This window comes from Meles meles, chromosome 7, assembly GCF_922984935.1.
Source record: "Meles meles chromosome 7, mMelMel3.1 paternal haplotype, whole genome shotgun sequence".
NCBI classification, from domain to species: Eukaryota; Metazoa; Chordata; class Mammalia; order Carnivora; family Mustelidae; genus Meles; species Meles meles.
Window position 1 is genome coordinate 5,742,940 of NC_060072.1, and position 19,123 is coordinate 5,762,062.

The 19,123-nt window shown below is 58.9% G+C and overlaps 1 protein-coding gene across 5 annotated transcripts; it reads right to left on the reverse strand.

Moving 5' to 3' along the window:
* Positions 1–914: 914 nt before the first annotated feature.
* Positions 915–17,527, reverse strand: BIK (BCL2 interacting killer). Of its 5 annotated transcripts, none has more exons than XM_046010833.1 (5): positions 17,469–17,527; positions 4,287–4,427; positions 2,851–2,958; positions 2,034–2,151; positions 915–1,450 (listed from the first exon to the last, which is right to left on the reverse strand). In XM_046010833.1, exons 2-5 carry the CDS (start codon positions 4,418–4,420, stop codon positions 1,361–1,363), a joined length of 450 nt encoding a protein of 149 aa, XP_045866789.1. In that variant the 5' UTR covers positions 4,421–4,427; positions 17,469–17,527; the 3' UTR covers positions 915–1,360. The 5 variants fall into 5 exon arrangements, with proteins under 5 accessions (XP_045866789.1, XP_045866785.1, XP_045866788.1 ...); XM_046010829.1 differs by lacking the exon at positions 915–1,450 and adding an exon at positions 1,459–1,730; XM_046010832.1 differs by lacking the exons at positions 915–1,450; positions 17,469–17,527 and adding exons at positions 1,459–1,730; positions 14,092–14,109.
* Positions 17,528–19,123: the final 1,596 nt, after the last annotated feature.

Sequence of the window (19,123 nt, forward strand, 5' to 3'; positions counted from 1 at the left end):
TCACTTCCAGGTCTGTAACTTGGTGGGTGTCTGTGCAGGGGTAGAGTGTCCTTTGGGCGGAGCAGGATGTCAGGACGGACCATTCCCAGCAAGGACCTGGGAACTGGCAGGCTCTGGGCTCGCCCTGTGAGGCTTGGGGCGGGCCTGGCATAGCCCCAAGGGACCATTTACACAGGAAAGGCGGCCAGACTCTGGAGTGCTGTGACACGGAGAGCCTGGCGGTGGCTGGGAGGGTCCCTTCAGTCACGAGGGTCAGAGGGGCAGCTGGGAGCGAGTCACTGTCTGCCGCGGCGGCCCGGGGGCTGAGTGGAGGGCCGGGAGACTCTCCCAGTCCAGGGCCTGAAGGGGACAGGAAGAGGAGGCTGCAGACAGCGGGGGACTCACCCCAGCCCAGGGTTGGCTTTTGAGACGGGGGGGACTGTTGGGGCAGGGGTGGGGGGTCAAGGAGTCAGAGCTCTAGTTCCGGAGAGAGGACCTGACGGGGTCTAGGAACAGCACCAGGCCCAGGTCTGGGGCGGGCTGAGCCCGCGCGGTGGGTGCCCCTGGTCTAGCCCCTTCTCCGCAGCACACCTGTGTGAGTGGCCCCCCAGGCTGCACTGTTCCAGCAGGGAGTGCTGGAGGAGCAAATGTGGGGAGGGGAGGCAGCCCAGTTGTAAGAGCCTGACAGCCCAAAGGAAATAATCCCTAATGGTACATTTCAGGCACCAGGCATGACAAGAGGCGGCGTAAACCTGATTGTGTCGGGCCAAACTTCGTGACAGCAGGTGCAGGAAAGAGCCTGCAGGTGTGGGATCACACACAGGTGGCCAGGCGCACGCCCTGCCCCTTGTCTCCCCTCCCCCTTGATTCTCGAGCCTGGGGCAAGAGGAGACCCATGCGACAAACCCCCAGAGAGGACCAGAGACCAGCGGGAAACCAACATTTTATTGAGCTCTCCTCGCCCCTCAGAAATCTATTCCAGCAGATTTTCTCTTTGTCCCGGGGCATCACAGACACGGGGGTGTGGCCAGCACTCCCCCCCACGGCCCGCCACAGGGCCCCCCAGCGAGAGGAAGGCTCCTTCCCGGGACAGGCCACCACACGTGGGCTGGGGCCAGGAGAGCAGGCCCAGCCAGGCCTTGGCACGGGCAGTTAACCAGCAACGACCCCAGAGGTATAATGAATTCATTTCTCTTACAAAAAGAAAAAGAAAAAAACTACTATGAAACCTCAGTAGTGTCCCAGCACTCAGAGTTTTAAATATAAAAAAGGCATCCTCAGAAAACCGTTAAAAAGACAAAAACCCAACAAGGCCACCTCCAGGGTGGCGGCCAGGGGGGGCGAGGCCAGCCCCGCCCCCGGCCCCGAGCAGCAGCGGGCGTCACTGGAGGACCTGAAGCCCCCAGCCTAGCAGCAGCACCACCAGCAGCAGCAGGGACAGCACCAGCCCACGCCCTGGGTTGGGGGACACCTGTGGGATGAAGGGGGGGAGAGGTGAGGCCCTCCAGCCGGAGCAGGGGTGCTCTTTCCGCGGCTCCTTCTGTGCCCGCTCGGCCAAGGCCAGGGTGGGGAAGGACGAGTCGGGGAAGGTGGGGGACGCAGGAGCATCTCCAGATCGGACCGGTCGGGGACAAAAACCAGGAAGACTAGCACAGGCAGGTGGGGAGATGGCCGAGGACGCGACAGAGGACAGAGGAGGAGAAGCCAGCCCACCCAGGCTGCTCATCGGCTGGGGAAGGTGGGAGCATGAGCTGCGGGAGGGAGGAGCAGTGGTCAGGAAAGCGGCTCAGGCAGATGAGTGAGGGGCCAGTCCCGTTCGCCAGCGGGAGGCATTTCCAGGGGAGGGAACAGCAGGGAACACGCGTGGAAGCAGCCAAACACATTGAAGATGCCGAGCACCGAGTCCGTGAACCCTGGGTCTCAAAGCCCAAGACCAGCGGAAGAGGGGAAGCAGGCAAGACAACAGGGAAGGGTAGGGTCTGCGGCAACCGGCCACTCCAGAGCTGGGAGCAGCACCAGGTACAGGAGGCAAGTCAATCTCAAGGTTTAGTTACCCTGTTCCTGAAGGTCAGGAAGCTCCAGATCCGTATGTGCTCCCTGAGGTTAGTGAGACCATCCATGAAACCTCGGAGGACACCTCTCAGGCCCATCTGGTTGTAGGTAAAAGCCAAGCTGTGACAAAGGGGAGGGGGAGCAGGGCCATTACTGCGGGAACAGGGACAGGGCTGCAGCCTTTCCTTTAGGGGACCCCTGTGGGGAGAAGAGGGCCGTGTCCCCCCCCCACTGCCGCTCTGTCCCCTTGCTCTGGTGGCTCCGTCAACGAGCGTCGCTCCACCGACATCTGACTTCCTGTTTCCTTCCTCCGCCCACCAGTCCACGGGGGTTTGGTCTGGGGTTCCCAAGCCGGCCACGGGGAAAAGGCTCCACTGCTCACAGGCCCGAGGCAGGTCCTCCCCGCTGGAGGGGAGCTGTCCCTTGCTCTGATGGAGGCCCGGGCACCCCAGCAGAAGGCTGCCTCTCTGGGGACCAAGAGACCACACCGCTGTGGCCCCGAGGTGGGCTCGTACACCCCCAGCCTGAGTAGTCCTCTGAGCATCTGGAAACCCACAGAGATGCTGGCCAACCATGAAAGTACAGTGGGCTCGGGACAGAGGCCACCAAGCAGGAAACACAGCTCCGCTGAGCTCGCCACCTTCCCGTCAGCATTTTAAGTCAAGACCCTTTAGGAAAAGTTCGGTCTTGGCTTGATGAAGCAGCCGAGAAAGGCACTTCAGTTCTGCTTTGCTGCCACGGTGCAGGGGCTGGGGACTCTGGGCGTAGGGATGCAGGGCTGCCCGCGAGGGGAGCAGTCTCCTCCCAGGGCCCGCCCACCTGTGCATGGCCATCCCGGGCAGCTCGCCAATGCGGGGCAGCATCCATCTCACTTCCATCTCGTCCCCGATGAAGGCCAGCCGCATGGCCACAGCGTCGGGGTTGCTGCTGCGGGAGGGCATGGAGAATTAGGGGTACGGCTGTGTGGTGACCCCCCACATACCTGGGCCCGCCTGGCAGATGGGGCCCCAGGTTTCTGGGAGGCAAGGAGCGGCACCGAGCGAGGTGGGACCCTTCACGCACCCCACCTCTGGCTCCTGCCTCGCTTCAGAAAAGACCAGCGAGGTCCCATCCCTGGGGAGGGAGGGCAGGGACACAATCAGGGCCCGTGAACAGCAGACGCGCCTCCCTGTCACGGCCTTCCTCTCCCTCCAAGGAACACTGAGGGTTGGGGAGCCCTGGGAGAGGCCACCCACCTGGAGGCTTGCCGGGGCTCCCGAACCCCCCGGAACTGGGACTGGCTTCCCACAGGGTCTCGATTTTCCCTCCTCCTCGTGGGGAGGGATTCTAGGACCTGTTCCCTGCGCCCCCAATCGTGAAGCCACCTGTTGTCGTCACCCTTTTCAGAAGGGAGGGGCTAGCCAGTTCCCTCCTCTCACTGACCGAGTCCTGGATGGGAAGGAGGTCCGCGCACGCACACCTGACCTCCAGATCCTACACCCTCCGGGCTGGTTTCACTCCTGCTCTCAGGGCTTTGCCCACATTCCATCTGGGCATTTCCAGGTGGATAGGCGTCCCCGTGGCTCCCAGCGCAGCCCCAGCCAGCTGCCCAGTCTCTCCGGGGTCCGTGCTCTCTATTCCAGAGGTGCCCGCAGGTTGGATGGGAGGCTGGGGAGGTCTGGCTGGCAATCCCAGGTGGGGGGTTGAGGTCCCACCTCTATCTCCATACCCCGTGGGACCTCAGGAAGACAGTGCCCCACGCTGAACGTCCCCTGTTGTCATCTCCAAGTGGAGCAGGACAGGGCAAGAGGCAGATTTTCAGGTCCCTCCAGCTCTAAAATCCCAGCCAGCCCCAGTCCCCAGGCCCAGGCCCTAATGCCTAAGAGACTCCTGGAGCCTAAAGCAGAAGGGTAGCACCTGGAACCTGGGGCCGGCCCGGCAGCCTGGGCCCTGTGTGTGAAGGGGCTTCCTCAGGCTACTTCTGATTTTCCAAAGTTAGAACCATCTCTTCAAGAGGGCTTGATGAGGCATCATGGTCAGTGAGGGCCAGGAGACACCCGGTTCTATTAAGCCATTTTGGTAGCGGTGCCCAAGGTCCATCCTGGGAATATGCTGGAAGCCGAGGGCCTCTGTGGGCTGACAGCGCCAAGGCGCCCGCCTCCATGAGCACACCTGGGGAATTTCTGCCCTGGGGCCCTGCTCTTCCAACTGTACCCCCAAGGTCACTGGCCAGAAATGGGCGTGGGTGGGGTCCGCAGAGTGTTGATGGGACCTACCTGTTAGGGGAGGGCCCCGGATCATCGTATTCCACGAGATCAGTCATGCCGGGGACCTCCAGCACTTCCGGGCCATGCTCCTGCAGAAAGGTGCTCAGAAAGAGGTTCCTGGAGAGGGGTCCTGTGTGGGACATTTCTTCTCTAGGGGAGAAGAAAGACAGAGATTGAACCCTCATTCATCGAAGCCAACTGTGGCTCTCCTGCTCCTCACTTTCCCAGCATGCCTTGCAGCTGGTGGTGGGCATGCAACCCGGTTCTGGGCAACGGGGTCTCAGAGGTCTGATGTGGGGGTTTTAGCCAGGGCAGCTCCTCTCCCCCACTTGCTGCCTTCAACACAGGAGGGAAGGCTGGAGCTGCAGCAGCCACTTTGTGACACCAAGGTGCTGAACATTAAGGATAACCAAGATGCCAAGAAAGCTGAGGAGAGAGGGACAGAGCTTGGCTCTCTGATGGCCTTCTCAGACACCTGCAAAAATACAAGTCGCAGCCACCCTCGCTGTGTAGGAAAAATAACACCCAACTCACTGAGTTTCCAGTTCCTTGCAGCCAGAGGCCCTCCTGTTACAACTGTGGATTCCCACGTCGGAATTGTCCCCTGAGATAGCGGAGTAGGAGAGTCCGTGACAGAGGTCACCGCAACTTAGCCCACACTATACCAAACAGACTTAGGGCTAGAACATAACGGCGAATATGGAACCCACAGACCTGAGCTCAAATCCCAGCTGTCACTTAGCACCTGTGTGATGCTGAGGGACCTCTGCACATCAACCCACTGTCTTATTGTCCTGGGCTCTTAAAAATTCTGTAATTCTTCCCATTAGCCTGCTCTGAGTGGATAGGACCCTCTCATTATCTTGTTGGATCCCTCACCTTCAAGGTACATATTCATTAAGATGAGACCTGGAAAAGTTCACGATGAAGCCAAGAAGGGCCAGAGCCAAGTCCCCCTGCTCCCCAGGCCAGGGTGGACAGCGTTCACGTTTGGCAGGACACACACAGGTGCCCACCCGGGATGAGGAGTGTAGGCCGGAGTGTGCACATGACATGCTTTCCCCATTAAAGCGTGGTGACTGGAGACACAGAGCCAGGGCGCAAGCTCATGGGGCGCAGAGGTTAAGGGTGGACACTTCAGGTGTCTTGGGGCGAGACGAGACAGGATAGTCACCAGGGCGTCCAAAACACGATCAAGAGAGATGGACGCACTGCGATGTCGTCGAGGGCACAGACAGGTATTTGAGGGTCCGGGGCCTTTGAGACAGGGTACAGAAGAACGGCACTGTTCCGGAGAGAATATGTGCCCAGGATTTGTCTCAAGAGGGCTGTTTCTGTTTCCTAGGGGAAAGCCGGTAGTCTCAGGTCTGTTCCAGATGAAAGCCCAGCTTGAAAGACAAGCTCCAGCAGGAGTGAGGGCTGGAGAAATCAGACATGTGAACACAGCCACGATGGCCACGAAAAGCCTGTGGCCTGACATACGCCACCCGCACCTGTAAGGACAGCACCTTCCCTTGTGGGGTCCTGGCGGTGGCGGGGGTCCGTGAGGGCAGCACCTGCGGACAGGGTTAAAAAGCGTGCGGGCCTGAGACCCCGCAATGACGCCCCCCCCAAAACCAACAGACCAGCATGAACCTGGGCCCCACGAGGAGGATCAGGGGGCGTTTCTAAAAACCCCCAAATGCTGCTAACAACTTTACTACAGCACAGGGACTGCTGGGAGCGCGGAACCCTTCTACCTCCGTTCCAGATCGCTAGGCAGCAGTTAAAAGCGAGGACCCCAGCCCTAGGGACCCACCTCCAGCCTAGGCGCTGACACCCTACCCAGCCGTCAGACTTCAGTTTTGCTTGTTTAAAAACAGAAAAGGAGGGCGCCTGGGTGGCTCAGTCGCTAAGTGTCTGCCTTCGGCTCAGGTCATGATTGCAGGGCCCTGGGATCAAGCCCCGCATCGGGCTCCCTGCTCAACGGAAGGCCTGCTTCTCCCTCTCCCTCTGCTCTCCCCTGCGTGTGTTCCCTCTCTCGCTGTCTCTGTCAAATAAGAAAATAATAATAATAAAGTAATAAAAACAGAAAAGGGAGCCTCCACACAGGAGAACAGTGCGGGGTCAGGGCAGCGCACCAGCACAAACGGCAACGAGCTGACTTCAGTGAGACGCGGTCCCCGCAAGTGAGAGGAAGCGGCTGGAAGAATGAAAGACAGAGAACACTGAAGCCGCCAGGGACCACGTGATTATTTTGATGAGACAGAAGAGGGACTTCTAGCAGACACAGAAAACACAGAACCACCTTTTGTACTTTTTATGTAAGGTTTTATCTATTTATTTGAGAGAGAGAGAGAGCGGGTGCACGGGCACTAGCGGGGGGGAGGGGAAGAGGGAGAAGCAGGCTCCCCGCTGAGCAGGGAGCCCCTGTGGGACCGATCCCAGGACCTGAGCCAAAAGCAGACGCTTAACAGACTAAGCCACCCAGGAGTCCTGAGAATCACTTTTTGGAACCATCAAGAGTTTCAAGGTTGCCAGATACCAGATGGACATACAGAAATCAATAACCACAAGGCAACCAGAAAATACGGTAGCAGACAGATACGCATGGACAGGTACAGAGGCTTTTAGTCAGGAATGAAATCTGATTTTTTTAAAAAGTGCTTTAGGGGCGCCTGGGTGGCTCAGTGGGTTAAAGCCTCTGCCTTCGGCTCAGGTCATGATCTCAGGGTCCTGGGATTGAGCCCCGCATCAGGCTCTCTGCTCGGCGGGGAGCCTGCTTTCCCCTCTCTCTGCCTGCCTCTCTGCCTACTGGTGATCTCTCTGTCAAATAAATAAAATCTTAAAAAAAAAAAAAATGCTTTAAAGGGGCACCTGGGTGGCTCAGTGGGTCCCATCGGGCTCTCCGCTCAGCAGGGAGCCTGCTTCCTCCTCTTTCTCTCTGCCTGCCTTTATGCCTACCTGTGATCTCTGTCAAATAAATAAAATCTTAAAGAAAAAAAATACTTTAAAATTGACAGAGAAAAACGTAAAACTGTACCGAAGCCAGACAGAACTGTGACACCGCACAGGGCGCGCGCTGGGGGTCTGGGTGCCCTGGAGCTCCAAGGGTAGCATTTAAGGATTGGGGACAAGCCCCCACTCTGCTGCCCCCAGGCCCTAGGGGGCTTGATGACTATGCAAATGGCAATTTCCCAGCAAAAGCAGTCCCAGCCCTCCTTTGCAAGCGCCCTCCCCATCCCCCTGCCCCCCCACCCCCCTGCCCCCCCCGCCCCCCCATCCCCCTGCCCCCCCCCCCCCCCCCCCCCCCGGCCCTCCACACCAGCCCCAGGCTCTGGGCTTGGACGTGGCCTCTGAGCCTCCCCTTGACCCACGGTCCAAGCATCCCTCGGCCTCCAGCAGAGACAGTCGCAGAATCCCTGGGCACCAAGTGGGAATGGGGCCCGAGACCCGTGTCTGACAAGCCCTGGGGCTGGGTGAGCGGTGGGGAGGTGCTTCCGCGTACACAGCTGGGGGGATCCTGCCCGGGTTAACCTTCTAACCCAACCACTCACTTGAGCTGCAGTGGGAATCTTAGGCAAGGCCTCCAGTTTCATCCGTTAAATGGGGAGAATAATCCCAAACTAATGGGGTTCGTTTTCCTGGCAAGAACCAGTATCAACCACCTGTTCTAACCCCAGCTGAGGTTTTAGCGCCTACCTTATTGGGCCCCAATCCAAGCCCTGGGTAAGGTTCTCATGGAAAGACCCACCAGCCCGGCCTGGGCTGGCCTTGGGGCTCAAGGTCTGAGTGGGGGAAGTCAGAGTGTGGCCAGGGAGCTGGCGGCAAGGTCGCTGCAGGCGGCCCACCACGCCACGGCAGGCCAGTGCCGGTCCTTTCCTGTCCAGCTTCACTGCGGCTGCCCAGTCGCCACTCCCCGCCGGCCCCTCTCCAACCTGACCTGGTCATTGCTCCGCTCGGGGGTCATGTCATGCTGCTATCAGGTCAGCAGGATAGCATGCAGACAGGTCAGGCCCCCGCCCCTGCTGCTGGCCCGCCATCCTGTCCCCTTTGCCCACGCACTCCTATCGGTCCCCACGGAACTCAGCCCTGGCCCTGCCTTCCTAGCTCATCTGGGCCAGGCTGGGGGGGGCTCCCCCTCCCATCTCTAACCGACCCCACAGTGGGGTGCTCTTCTCCCACTGTTGTGGCTTCGAGCACACTCTCTGTGCCCCCCCCCCCCTTCCCTCACGTCTCCGGGAGCTGCTGTGAGGACCACGTGCTGGAACCTGTCTCAGCGCCCCCACACCCCAGAAGGCAACGAACCTGGAGCTGCCATGTCACTCGTCTCTGGCCCCCAGCCCACAACACAGAGCACATTTGTCAAATAACTCAACACGGCCCAGCACCAAGGAAGCTGCTGGCCCCTGAGCCTGCACTGTTTTTAAGCATTTTTTTTCCCAGCAGATTTGCAAAGAAGCAGTTTCAGACCATTCAAGGCGCACCTGGCCACGTGTCCCCACCCCAGCTGCAGCCCACGCGTGCACCTGCCGACACACTCTGGAGAGAGCCCACGGGGGCGCCAGGGCGGCTCAGTCGGTTACAGAGTTACACAGAGTCGATAACCCAGGGCCTGGGATCAAGCCTCAGGCTCCCTGACTCTCAAATAAGTAAAATCTTTTATTTATTTATTATTTTTTTTAAATTTATTTATTTGACAGACAGAGATCACAGGCAGGCAGAGAGGCAGGCAGAGAGAGAGGAGGAAGCAGGCTCCCCGCTGAGCGGAGAGCCCGACGCGGGGCTCGATCCCAGGACCCCGAGACCATGACCCGAGCCGAAGGCAGCGGCTCAATCCACTGAGCCACCCAGGCGCCCCTCAAATAAGTAAAATCTTAAAAAAAAAAAAAAAAAAAAAAAGCCGGCAGGAACACGCTCTTACCCACAGAGCTCAGGATGCCCACCCCACCTCTGGGTAGAAGAGAGTCGCCTGCACAGCCACAGGGACACCTGTGGGGCTGGGAGATGGAGAGCGCGCGCAGGCTCCCAACTGCCTGTGCGCACTTGCCCATGACGTATGACCTCCCCCACACGTAACGGCGTGGCACAGGCGCCCGCTCTGTCTCCCCCAGCCCAGCCTGTGTGTCCCTGCATGCTGGCGGCCAAGCAGGAACAGCCGGTGACACCTGGGGGTTCCAGGAATAGCGCCTGGTCCCTAAAGTCCTGGGTGCCAGGCCAGCGGCGGCTGGGTGGACCCAGCTGAGACGCAGCCACCAGATTCTTCCATGGAAGCTTCCCACCCACACCTGCCCCCCCACCAGCCCTGCCGCTGCGGGGGACCGGGGTGGTGCGCTGGGTTAGGGAGCACCCGGTGTCACAGCGCCAGTGTGCTCGAGCAGCAAAGCCCAGACCTCAGCAAGACAGAGCCAGGCTCCAGTCCCAGCTCTGAGGTGCCACCACGACCAGTCACCGGATTCTGAGCCTGGCTCAGAGAGGGCTCTCCAGCGTGGAAACAGCACAGCCTCCCAGAGCTAAGAGGGAGATATGGATATGGATGCTGCCCACTTCCTGCCACCCAGCAGGGGCTCCAAGGCTGGCTAAGGCATCAACAAAGCAGAGTGGAAGACAGGAGCCACTGAAGTTCAAGTGCACCTACCCCTCACTTCTAGGATGCATCCTGCATGTCCCGCTGCAGGTACCCAGTGGCCCTGAAAACCATGAGCGGGGCGGGGGGGGGGGGTCTGTAGGCGTTCCCGTGCGGGGACCTGGAAGTCACGTGGTTCCGCGCACACGGCGGGGAAGTCTGCGATCCTGCAGCCCTGTGTGCACATAAAGGGCATAACAGACAAACACCTCCATCCGCAGAGGTCATCTCCTGAAGAGGCAGGAGGTTAGGAGAGAGGGGGTCTCTCTGGGACAGACTTGGGAAGGGGCCTGAATGTGTAACTCTCTGCTCTTCGGTTCTTGAACTTTTACTACCGTGCATGTGCTGGGTTCGTGGATTCCAAAAATATAGCAAGGGGCACCTGGGTGACCCAGATGGTTGGGCATCTGCCTTCGCTTCGGGTCGTCATCTCAGGGGCCTGGGATCGAGCCCCGCATCAGGCTCCCTATTCGGCGGGAAGCCTGCTTGTCTCTCTCCCACTCCCACTCCCCCTGCTTGTGTTCCCTCTCTTGCTGTGTCTCTCTGTGTGTCAAATAAATAAATAAATCTTAAAGAGAGCTGAAGTTGCAATAAAAAAGTTTCTTTAAAAAAAAAAAAGATTTAGAGAGAGATGTGTGACCAGGGGAAGGGACAGAGGGAGAGGCAGAGGCAGAGAATCTCAAGCCGACTCCATGCTGAGCAGGAAGTCCGATGGTGGGGGCTCAATCCCAGGACGCTGAGATCATGACCTGAGCTGAAACCATAAGGCAGATGCTTAACCAACTGAGCCACCCAGAAGCCCCTGGAAAAGGTCTGTCTTAAAGGTCTATTTCAGGAATCAAGCCGCCCCCCACCAGCCTGCCCCACCTGGTGGGAAATTCCCACCTCCGCCTCCACCATCAGGAACCCCAGATGCCTGAAAGTGCTCCTCCCAGGTGGGCAGGGCTCACTTCCCTGGAGATGGAGAAGCAACTGGGGAAGAGACAGGGAGGAACAAAGAGGGAGAGAGAAGAAAGGTGTTTCAGGTAAAACTCACCTGTGCTGGGGTGTGGGGGCTGCTCAGTGATTCGGGAAGTGTCATCCTGGAATGGGCCCAGAGTGCCACAGCCCCTCAATCCTGCCTCCTCACCGGCACTGCCCCCCCTCCCCCGCCAGAACCCCAGCGCAGGTGCAGGCCTGAGTCACTCGGAAACCAGGTGCTGCAGGCAGAGCCATCTACCAGACGGGTGGGCTAGGCCCGCCTCTATGGCCTTGGGCAAGGACTGTCCTCTCCCGCCTGCAGGTGACTGCTCCTGGAGACCCCGTGTCCTTATTTGCATCACTCAGCCTAGCCTCCCCCAGAAGTCGCCCCACTTCACAGATGGGGACCCAGGAGGGGGGGAGAACGGAAATTCAGAGCCTCCTGCCCATGCAATCAAGCTCCCCACCACGGGGCTCCAAAAATACACCGCCCAGCAGTGCGGGCCGACAGCGGAATGAAAAGGAAGCCGCCCACCAGCAAAAAAAAGGCACCTGGGTGGCTCAGTTGGTTAAGTGTCTGCCTTTGGCTCAGGCTGGGATCCCAGGGTTCTGGGGTCCTAGGATCAACCCCAATGTTGAGCTCCCCACTTGGCAGGGAGTCAGCTTCTCTCTCTCTGTGCGTGCTCTCAAATAAAATTAAAAAATGAATTGAAAAAAAAGGTGGGGGGGGAAGCCGCCTTGACCATCCCCAAAAAAGCCTTGCTTTGAGGCCTGAAATGCCAAATAGTTTCCGCTGAATCCGATAGCGATGGACCCAACAGACCGGGGCCCTGTACGCCTGCCAGAGCCAGTTTGTCCCGTGTCGTGTCAGCATCCTGCCTTCCAGCACGGGAGCGGAGAGGCTGGCCCAGAGGTCTAAGTGAAGCCCCTTTTCACACACCCACGAAACCTGGCCTTCAGCTCCAGGGAGGTGCGATCTGGGTCGTGCACCCAGTTCAGGTCCAAGGTTGGCGGGAGATGCTCAGGCCGGATTCGGCAGCAGGACCCCAGGGCCCCACACCGCGCCTGGCTCAGTGCACTCAGGTTCGTTAGTGGAAATGAGGCAAACCGGCACCCCCTCGCCCTCCCCGAATCCACACTTGGGACAGGCTGGCCACAGGTGGTTCTGCAACAACAGGTTGAAGTCCTGGTTGGCTGCTGAGTGACAGGAGTGAGATGAGGAGCCACTGGGACGCCATTTATGCAAATGTCCAGGGCTCACTGTTTCTGATCATTACTTACAGAGGGGGACACCTGCGTCCTAGTCCAGCATGGCCATTTGGCTCTGGACAAGTTCCTTGGCCCTTCTAGACCCCCTCATTCCTTGTCTGCAAAACAAACATTGGGAAGATTTTCTTTCTAGGTCCTTTCCCGCTCAAATACCTATAAAGATCCCCCCAACCGGAGAAAGCAGAACGGATGAAGAATTCTCGGTGACGGATTCTGAAAGTGGCTTTACACCCGTTTCCCGTGGCCTGGAGGTTTGTGTCCACTCCCAAATTCTTGGGCCTTTGAGAGGGATTAGACCTGGCAGGCTCTCCTGATGGGATTAGGCCCTGGGGAGCTCCCTTCAGGTCCCCAGTCCCCCTCACTCAAGGATCCGGAAGTCAGCGGCACCCTGACCTTGGATTTCCAGCATCCAGAACTGTGAGACATGACTTTGTGGTTTACAAGCCTCCTGGTCTGTGGTGCTGTAATGCACAGCTCCAACGACGTGAACAGAAAACAGGGATGGAGGGAACGCGAGGAAAACCCATGGGTTCCCAGTTGACACCCGAAAGGGGACCCAAGTGGGCCCATCTGCTTTTCCATCACCAGCAGAAAGGACAGCGGCCAAGATACTACTTGAGCCTGTAGTTTCTAAGTTTGAGAAGCATGTGTTTAGAAGAAGTTTTGCGGGCATCTGGCTGGCTGAGTCGGTAGAGCATGTAACTCCTGATCCTGGGGTTGTGAGTTTGAGCCCAAGTTGGGTACAGAGATTACTGCGCCTGGGTGGCTCAGTGGGTTGGGCCTCTGTCTTCGGCTCAGATCATTGATCTTAGGGTCCTCGGATCGAGCCCCGCATCCGACTGTCTGCTCAGCAGGGAGCCTGCTTCCCCCTCTCTCTGTCTGCCTCTCTACCTAGTTGTGATCTCTCTGTCAAATAAATAAATAAAATCTTTAAAGAAAAGAAATCATTGGGGCGCCTGGGTGGCTCAGTGGGTTAAGCCTCTGCCGTCGGCTCAGGTCATGATCCCAGGGTCCTGGGATCGAGCCCCACATCGGGCTCTCGGCTCAGCAGGGAGCCTGCTTCCTCCTCTCTCTCTCTGCCTGCCTCTCTGCCTACTTGTGATCTCTGTCAAATAAATAAATAAAATCTTTAAAAAAAATCATTAAAAAAATAAATTAACGGGCGCTGGGTGGCTCAGTGTGTTAAGGCCTCTGCCTTCAGCTCAGGTCATGATCCCAGGGTCCTGGGATCGAGCCCCACATCAGGCTCTCTGCTCAGCGGGGAACCTGCTTTCCCCTCTCTCTCTGCCTGCTTGTGATCTCTGTCAAATAAATAAAATCTTTTTAAAAATTAATTAATTAATTAAAAAATAAAAAGTAAAATTAATTAAAAAATAAAGCATTTAAAGTAAAAGATTGTGCCTGCTAGACTCAAGCTCTGAGGAGCCAAGAGAGACAGATGCAGCCCTCGGGGTCCTTTATTCCAGAGTTTTGAGTCTCTCCCTCCTCTTTCTTAAAGATTTTATTTGACAGAGTGAGTGAACACAAGCAGGGGGTGCGGGAGAGGGAGAAGCAGACTCCCCATGAGCAGGGAGCCTGACACGGGGGCTCCATCCCACGACCCCAGCGTTCATGACCTGAGCTGAAGGCAGACGCTTTCACCGACTGAGCCCCGAGGCGTCCCAGGGCAGAGCAGTTTCAATGACTCACTGAATCCTGACACCCCCTCCGGTCAGCAGCTCTGGGGGCTCCCACTTCCTCCCCGGGACAAAGTCCTTAGTCCCTCACTGGACTTGCCCCGGCCCTTTTGAACCCTTAACTTGACTTTACTGGCGCCCCTCTGTTCCCCCAGGCTGGTAGAGGCGGCTGGCACAGGCTTGGCCCAAAACCCATCCCCTCCCCGCCCAGAATTCATTGTTCCTCATCTGCGCCGTCCCAGCACCTTCGGTAAACAAACCTGGATTGGGCACTTGGCCCATTCTAGTCTCATTAAATGTTTACCTGTCTGTCTGCTGCAGCTCCGAGCAGGGACCTAGTGCACGGGGACAGTCGGGGCGGGAGGGGCAGAGAGTATAGTTTAAAACAGAACAAGGGAGCTACAGGGACAGCCAAGTCCGGGCCTCAGAGGCCCTGGCCTGGCCACACCCTCACCAGCAGGAAGTGTTGCTGTGAGGAGCAGGCAGAGACGGGAATGCCGTACACAGCTGGCGCTCACTAATGCGCCACTAGGACTGTGAGCTCAGGAGACGCGCACACCATGCTGACCACCTCAGTGAGAGCCGGGATTTTCCTGATGTATCATCGTCCGCACACAGGAAACTGGGCAGCTTCTGTCCTCACCTTGATCTAGCTTCTTCTGAGCTCCAAGCCACAGACACACAAATGCCAACATGGGGGGGAGGGGCAAGAGTGCTCAGTTCTAAACGTCTGTATCCCAGTGATGCTCCCCCAGCCCCAGCCCCAGCCCCAGCCCCAGTGGCTCCGGCTCGAGCGCACTTCCTCTCAGTCTGGGTGATGGGCTGTCTTCTCCCTCCTCCAGAAAAACAGGTTTACCATGCAGGGCCCGGCAAGGCCCAGCGGGTGTTTCATGTTGTCACACCCTAATACTGACACTAGGGAAATCAGCTGTCCTCCCTGGGCCTGCCTCTCGGCGCCCGCTGACCACCAGCCCCGGCCTCCCCGCGGGGAGGTGCCAAAGAGGAACAGAGGGCTGTGGCCTTATTTGCTTACGCTCTGTCTTTCGCCCAGGGCCTGGCCCCAGCAGGACAAAGAGACTAGGGGGCGGCTCCACGTGTCCACTCCCGACCCACGGCAGGCTTCCCGGTGGCTGCCGACAACAAAACCCGAGCGTGCCTGGGACTTCCTTGAAGCCTCTTGGAATTGTTCTGAGCAGAGAGAAAAAAAAACAGCCGGACTCTCGTGGGATCCACTATGCTCGAGGCAGGGGAAGCAAGAAGCCATGAATTGTCTACAAACTTCATAGGTTCACTAAAAACAGGATGCTTTCCAGGGAGAGGGGAAAACACCTCCTAGGTCAGCTTCAAGACTCAACGAGCGGATGGAGCCAGGCCCCAAGCACCCCCTTCTGTATGTCAGCCGAGCAGAAGAGAAAAAATGGGCTCGTGTAGCTCTTTGGTTTCTCTTCAGCTCAGAGACTTCAGCTTTCATACCTACCAACCCCCTAATAAAACTTTGGACACCGAACCTGCATACGGCCCTCCGCCCAGCCTCTGCCCAATGTGCCCAGGCCGCGCCATGGGTTGGGGATACTTCACTGAGTGGGATCCTTGGTCTCCCGTTCTCAAGGAGCTGCAAACTACTGTCACGCTAAAGGACCACAAATGGGTCATTTCAATCTGTCTCTAGCATCCAGAAACGGTCCAATAAGGTCCTTGCACAGGGGAATCAGTAGGAAGAGAGGAAGGGCTGCACCTTTAGATGAGGTAGTCTGGGAGGACTTCTCAGAGGAGGCAAGCAAGTGAACGGAGACAGGGAAAAAGGAGCCCAGGGGGACGCTGCTAAGTGTATCACTCCATCCCACAAAGGGCCTCACAGGACCCCTGGTGCTTGGAGAAACATCCTTGCTGACAGAGTTCCCACCAAAATAAGTAAATAAATAAATAAAATAAAATAAATCCCCTGGCAGCCAGCTTAGAAGGTTGATTAAATAGCCCCCCACCTCCCTGGAGAGCTCTGAGGCACAGACTGAAAGCCAGTCTCACCAGATGCTCTAGACACTTTAAACCAAAAACAAGCACAAATAAACATATACAACGTTAACACTGGTAAAGCTGAAGGAACCACAGCTAAAGCCATCAGTGACAGCCCCGTGACCTTGAGCTTAAAAGTGTGGGAAATCCCCAAATCCGGGAGCGGGAAGGGAAGGGTGGAGAACAGCCGGAGCTGTGGACAAGAGCAGCACCAACAGCCAGGTGCGAAGGCCCCACCGGCTGCAGCCTCAGACCGCCTAGGGAACAAAGTGTAAAGCCATTCCCATAACCGCCTAAAATGTGCCACTCCGAGAATTTACCCCAAAGGCATGCCCAAGGTAATCAGAAATAAGGTTAAAGTGTTCGCTCTAAGGGAAGCCACGATCAGCCACCAACACTTGGGTGGGAAACCGCACGGACCCATTCTGCAGAAGGGACAAACTGAGGCTCAGAGGTGGAGTAGCCCGTCTAAGACAACACAGCTGGGAGGTGGCTGCGTGGAGAGTTTTTGTTGGGGCTCCCAGAAAAACGGCTCCGCCTGCCTTTATGCTGCCTCTTGGAACGAAGGCTCAGTTTCTCCACCTGTGAATGAGGCCTCCGGCTTCGGAACAGCACAGAGCTCAACGGCCCGCCCTCCTCCCGCGGGAAGGATAACGCCGATAACGCTCCCTTCCTGGGGAGCCCGAGCGAAGCTTCAGGCAGAAGAGCCGACCAAGGGCCGGGCCAGCGCGGGTGCTCGGGGAAAATGTTACAGCGGCCGCGGCAGCGGCAACAACAGCGTCCCGCCCCCCGGAGTGGCTCAGGCCGGCGAAAATTACTGTAACGATTAACGGTTTACAAAGCGGTTTCGCGCCCAGGAGGCCGGGGCTCGGGAGAGCGTGCGGAGCCTGGAGTCCCCCCCGCCCCTCCGCCCCGGGTCGCTTCGGCCGCGCGAAGGGCTGGCGGCGGGACCCCGCCCGGTCACCGCATGGAACGCCCGCGGCCACTGCAGCGCCCAGCGCGCGGGCCGCTCCGGTTTGCAAAGCGAGGCCGGACGTGCCCGCGGGGCGCACCTGTGCAGGGCGAGGGCAGGTGCGGGGCGGCGGCCGCGCCCCGCTCGGCGCGCAGTTCCTGTTCCGGACAAAGGCGCTCTCCGGCCCTCCGCAGGTGCGCGGCGACTCGGGGCGCCCCGGGTCCCCGCGGGGACCAGCGCCCGACGCCATCTTCCCAGCCTCGGGGGGACACCCGGCTGTGCGGCCGCGGCCCGTGGCTGGCGCTCCCCGCGCTCCGGCCCGGCCCGCACGGCCTCCCCCCTGCCGCCCCCCCCCCCGAGGGCGTGGGAGTGGGACCCCGGGAGGCCGCGCCGAGGGGCCGTGCGGGGCGACGGGGCATTCGGGGGCCGCCCCATTGCACGGTCGCGGAGACTGAGGCCCGCTGGGGCCGCGGCTGCGGCCATCTCCGGCGGGGGCCTGCAGACCTCGCCGGGAAGACGGCGTTTCGGAGCCGGGGTCCCGAAAGGTCGCCCGAAAGGGACACACCCAACAGCTGCCCGGGACGGAAAATCCTGGGCACCGGTCCCCAAGCTTCCAGCCGCTCGGCACCCAGAGCAGGACCCTGAGCGCCCATCTGCCGGACGCGGGCCGGGCGCAGGGCAGCGGGGTGAGGGCCGCGGCAGGGCCTCGGACTCACCTCGCGTCGGAGGTGGCGGCGAGCGCGGTGGGCCGGAGGGCTCGGGCGGGGAGGTGTATTGTCTGCGGCGTCGGCCGGCGCGCGAGCTTATAAACCGCCGGCCTGGGGCCCGCCCCCCCCCCCGCCCCCGGCCCGCCCCGCCCCCGGAGCCGCCACTGCAGTTCCCGCTGCCGCCCCGCGGCTCGGGATCCGGCCCCGCTCTTGGGTGGCAAGTGGAGTGCCAGCCGTCTGCGCCCCGCGGTGCACTCGGCCCGCGCCTAGTGGACGCACCCGCTGGCCGAATCCGGGTGTATGATCCAGGGTCTTGACACGGATTGTCCCCTTCGCCCGCCAAGGGGCGCTCAGGGCTCGGTGCTTTTTTCCAAGTCCCTTTTACGGATAAGAAAACCGAGCGTGGGAGAGGACCGAAGGACAGCGGGAATTTCCCCCTCAAAGAGTCATGCTTTCTGCGCTAGCCCTTTGGGGAGTTAGGTTTGTTCTGTTTTTCTCGATTTTCTTTATGGTGGTAAAATACGCACAACACAATTTACCGTATTAAGCTTTTTTAAGTGGACTGTTCAGTGGCGTTGAATACAGAGCGTGCAGTGCTCACCACCCCCCGTCTCTACAATTCCATCGTGTAAAGCAGACTCTATACCCATTAAAAACTCTCCATTGGGGCGCCTGGTGGCTCAGACGCTTAACGAACTGCCTTCGGCTGGGATCCTCATTCCAGGGTCCTGGGATCCACCAGGGTCCTGGGATCCAGCCCCACCTTGGGCTCCCGGCTGAGCGGGAAGCCGGGACTGCTTCTCCCTCTCTCTCTGCCTGCTGCTTCCCCTGCTTGTGCTCGCTCTGTCAAGTACATAAATAAAATCTTAAAAAACAAACAAAAAAACCCAAGAAACAAAACAACAACTCATTCCTGGGGCTCCCGGCTGGTTCAGTCGTCAGAGGGGGTGATTCCTAAAACTCCCATCACCGTTCTGAGCTCCACTCTGGGAGTAAAGATTATCTAAAACAAAACCAAAAAAAACCTCCCCATTTCCTTCTGCCCACACCACACCCCCACCCCGCCCCGGCCTGGCCCTGACCCCCACCTGGAATTAGGATTTGTTTGTTTAAGATTTTATTTATTTGACAGAGAGCATAGTGGCGGGGGGGGGGGGGGGGGGGGGGGGGGGGGGGGGGGGGGGGGGGGGGGGGGGGGATGGGATGCAGAGGCAAAGGGAGAAGCTGATTCCCCACTGAGCAGAGGTACCCTTGTGGGGCTCAATCCCAGGACTCTGGGATCACGACCTGAGCCAAAGGCAGAGGCTCACCCACCGAGCCTCCCGGGTGCCCCCGGAATCAGGTATTTTTGAGCCTATCTCACAGATGTGAACACTGAGTGATGCTTTGGTAGAAACAGCATCAGCAGCATCCCACACCCCCCTCACCCCACCCTACCAGCTGTACCACCGCCGCACCCCCATTCCCCACCTTCCACGCCAGCGCTGCCTTCAGGCTCCTGGGCCTGGAGAAATGGGGGGGGGGGGTGCAGAGCCCCTAGGAGGTAAGGAGAATCAGAAAGGTTCTCGTAGGGTGGGATCAGCCCGCCGCGGGTTAGGGAGAGGGAGGGACAATCCGCAGGTGGAGTGCTAGAGCCTGGCTGAGGAGGCGGAGGAGGAAGGCAG

Coding starts and splice junctions, on each gene's coding strand:
- BIK (XM_046010829.1), bottom strand. CDS start 4,420: ATGTCCCACACAGGACCCCTCTCCAGGAACCTCTTTCTGAGCACCTTT. Junction 2,152..2,850: donor CCCGGGATGGCCATGCACAG/GTGGGCGGGCCC, acceptor CCTTTGTCACAG/CTTGGCTTTTACCTACAACC. Junction 1,731..2,033: donor TCCTGACCTTCAGGAACAGG/GTAACTAAACCT, acceptor TCCCTCCCGCAG/CTCATGCTCCCACCTTCCCC.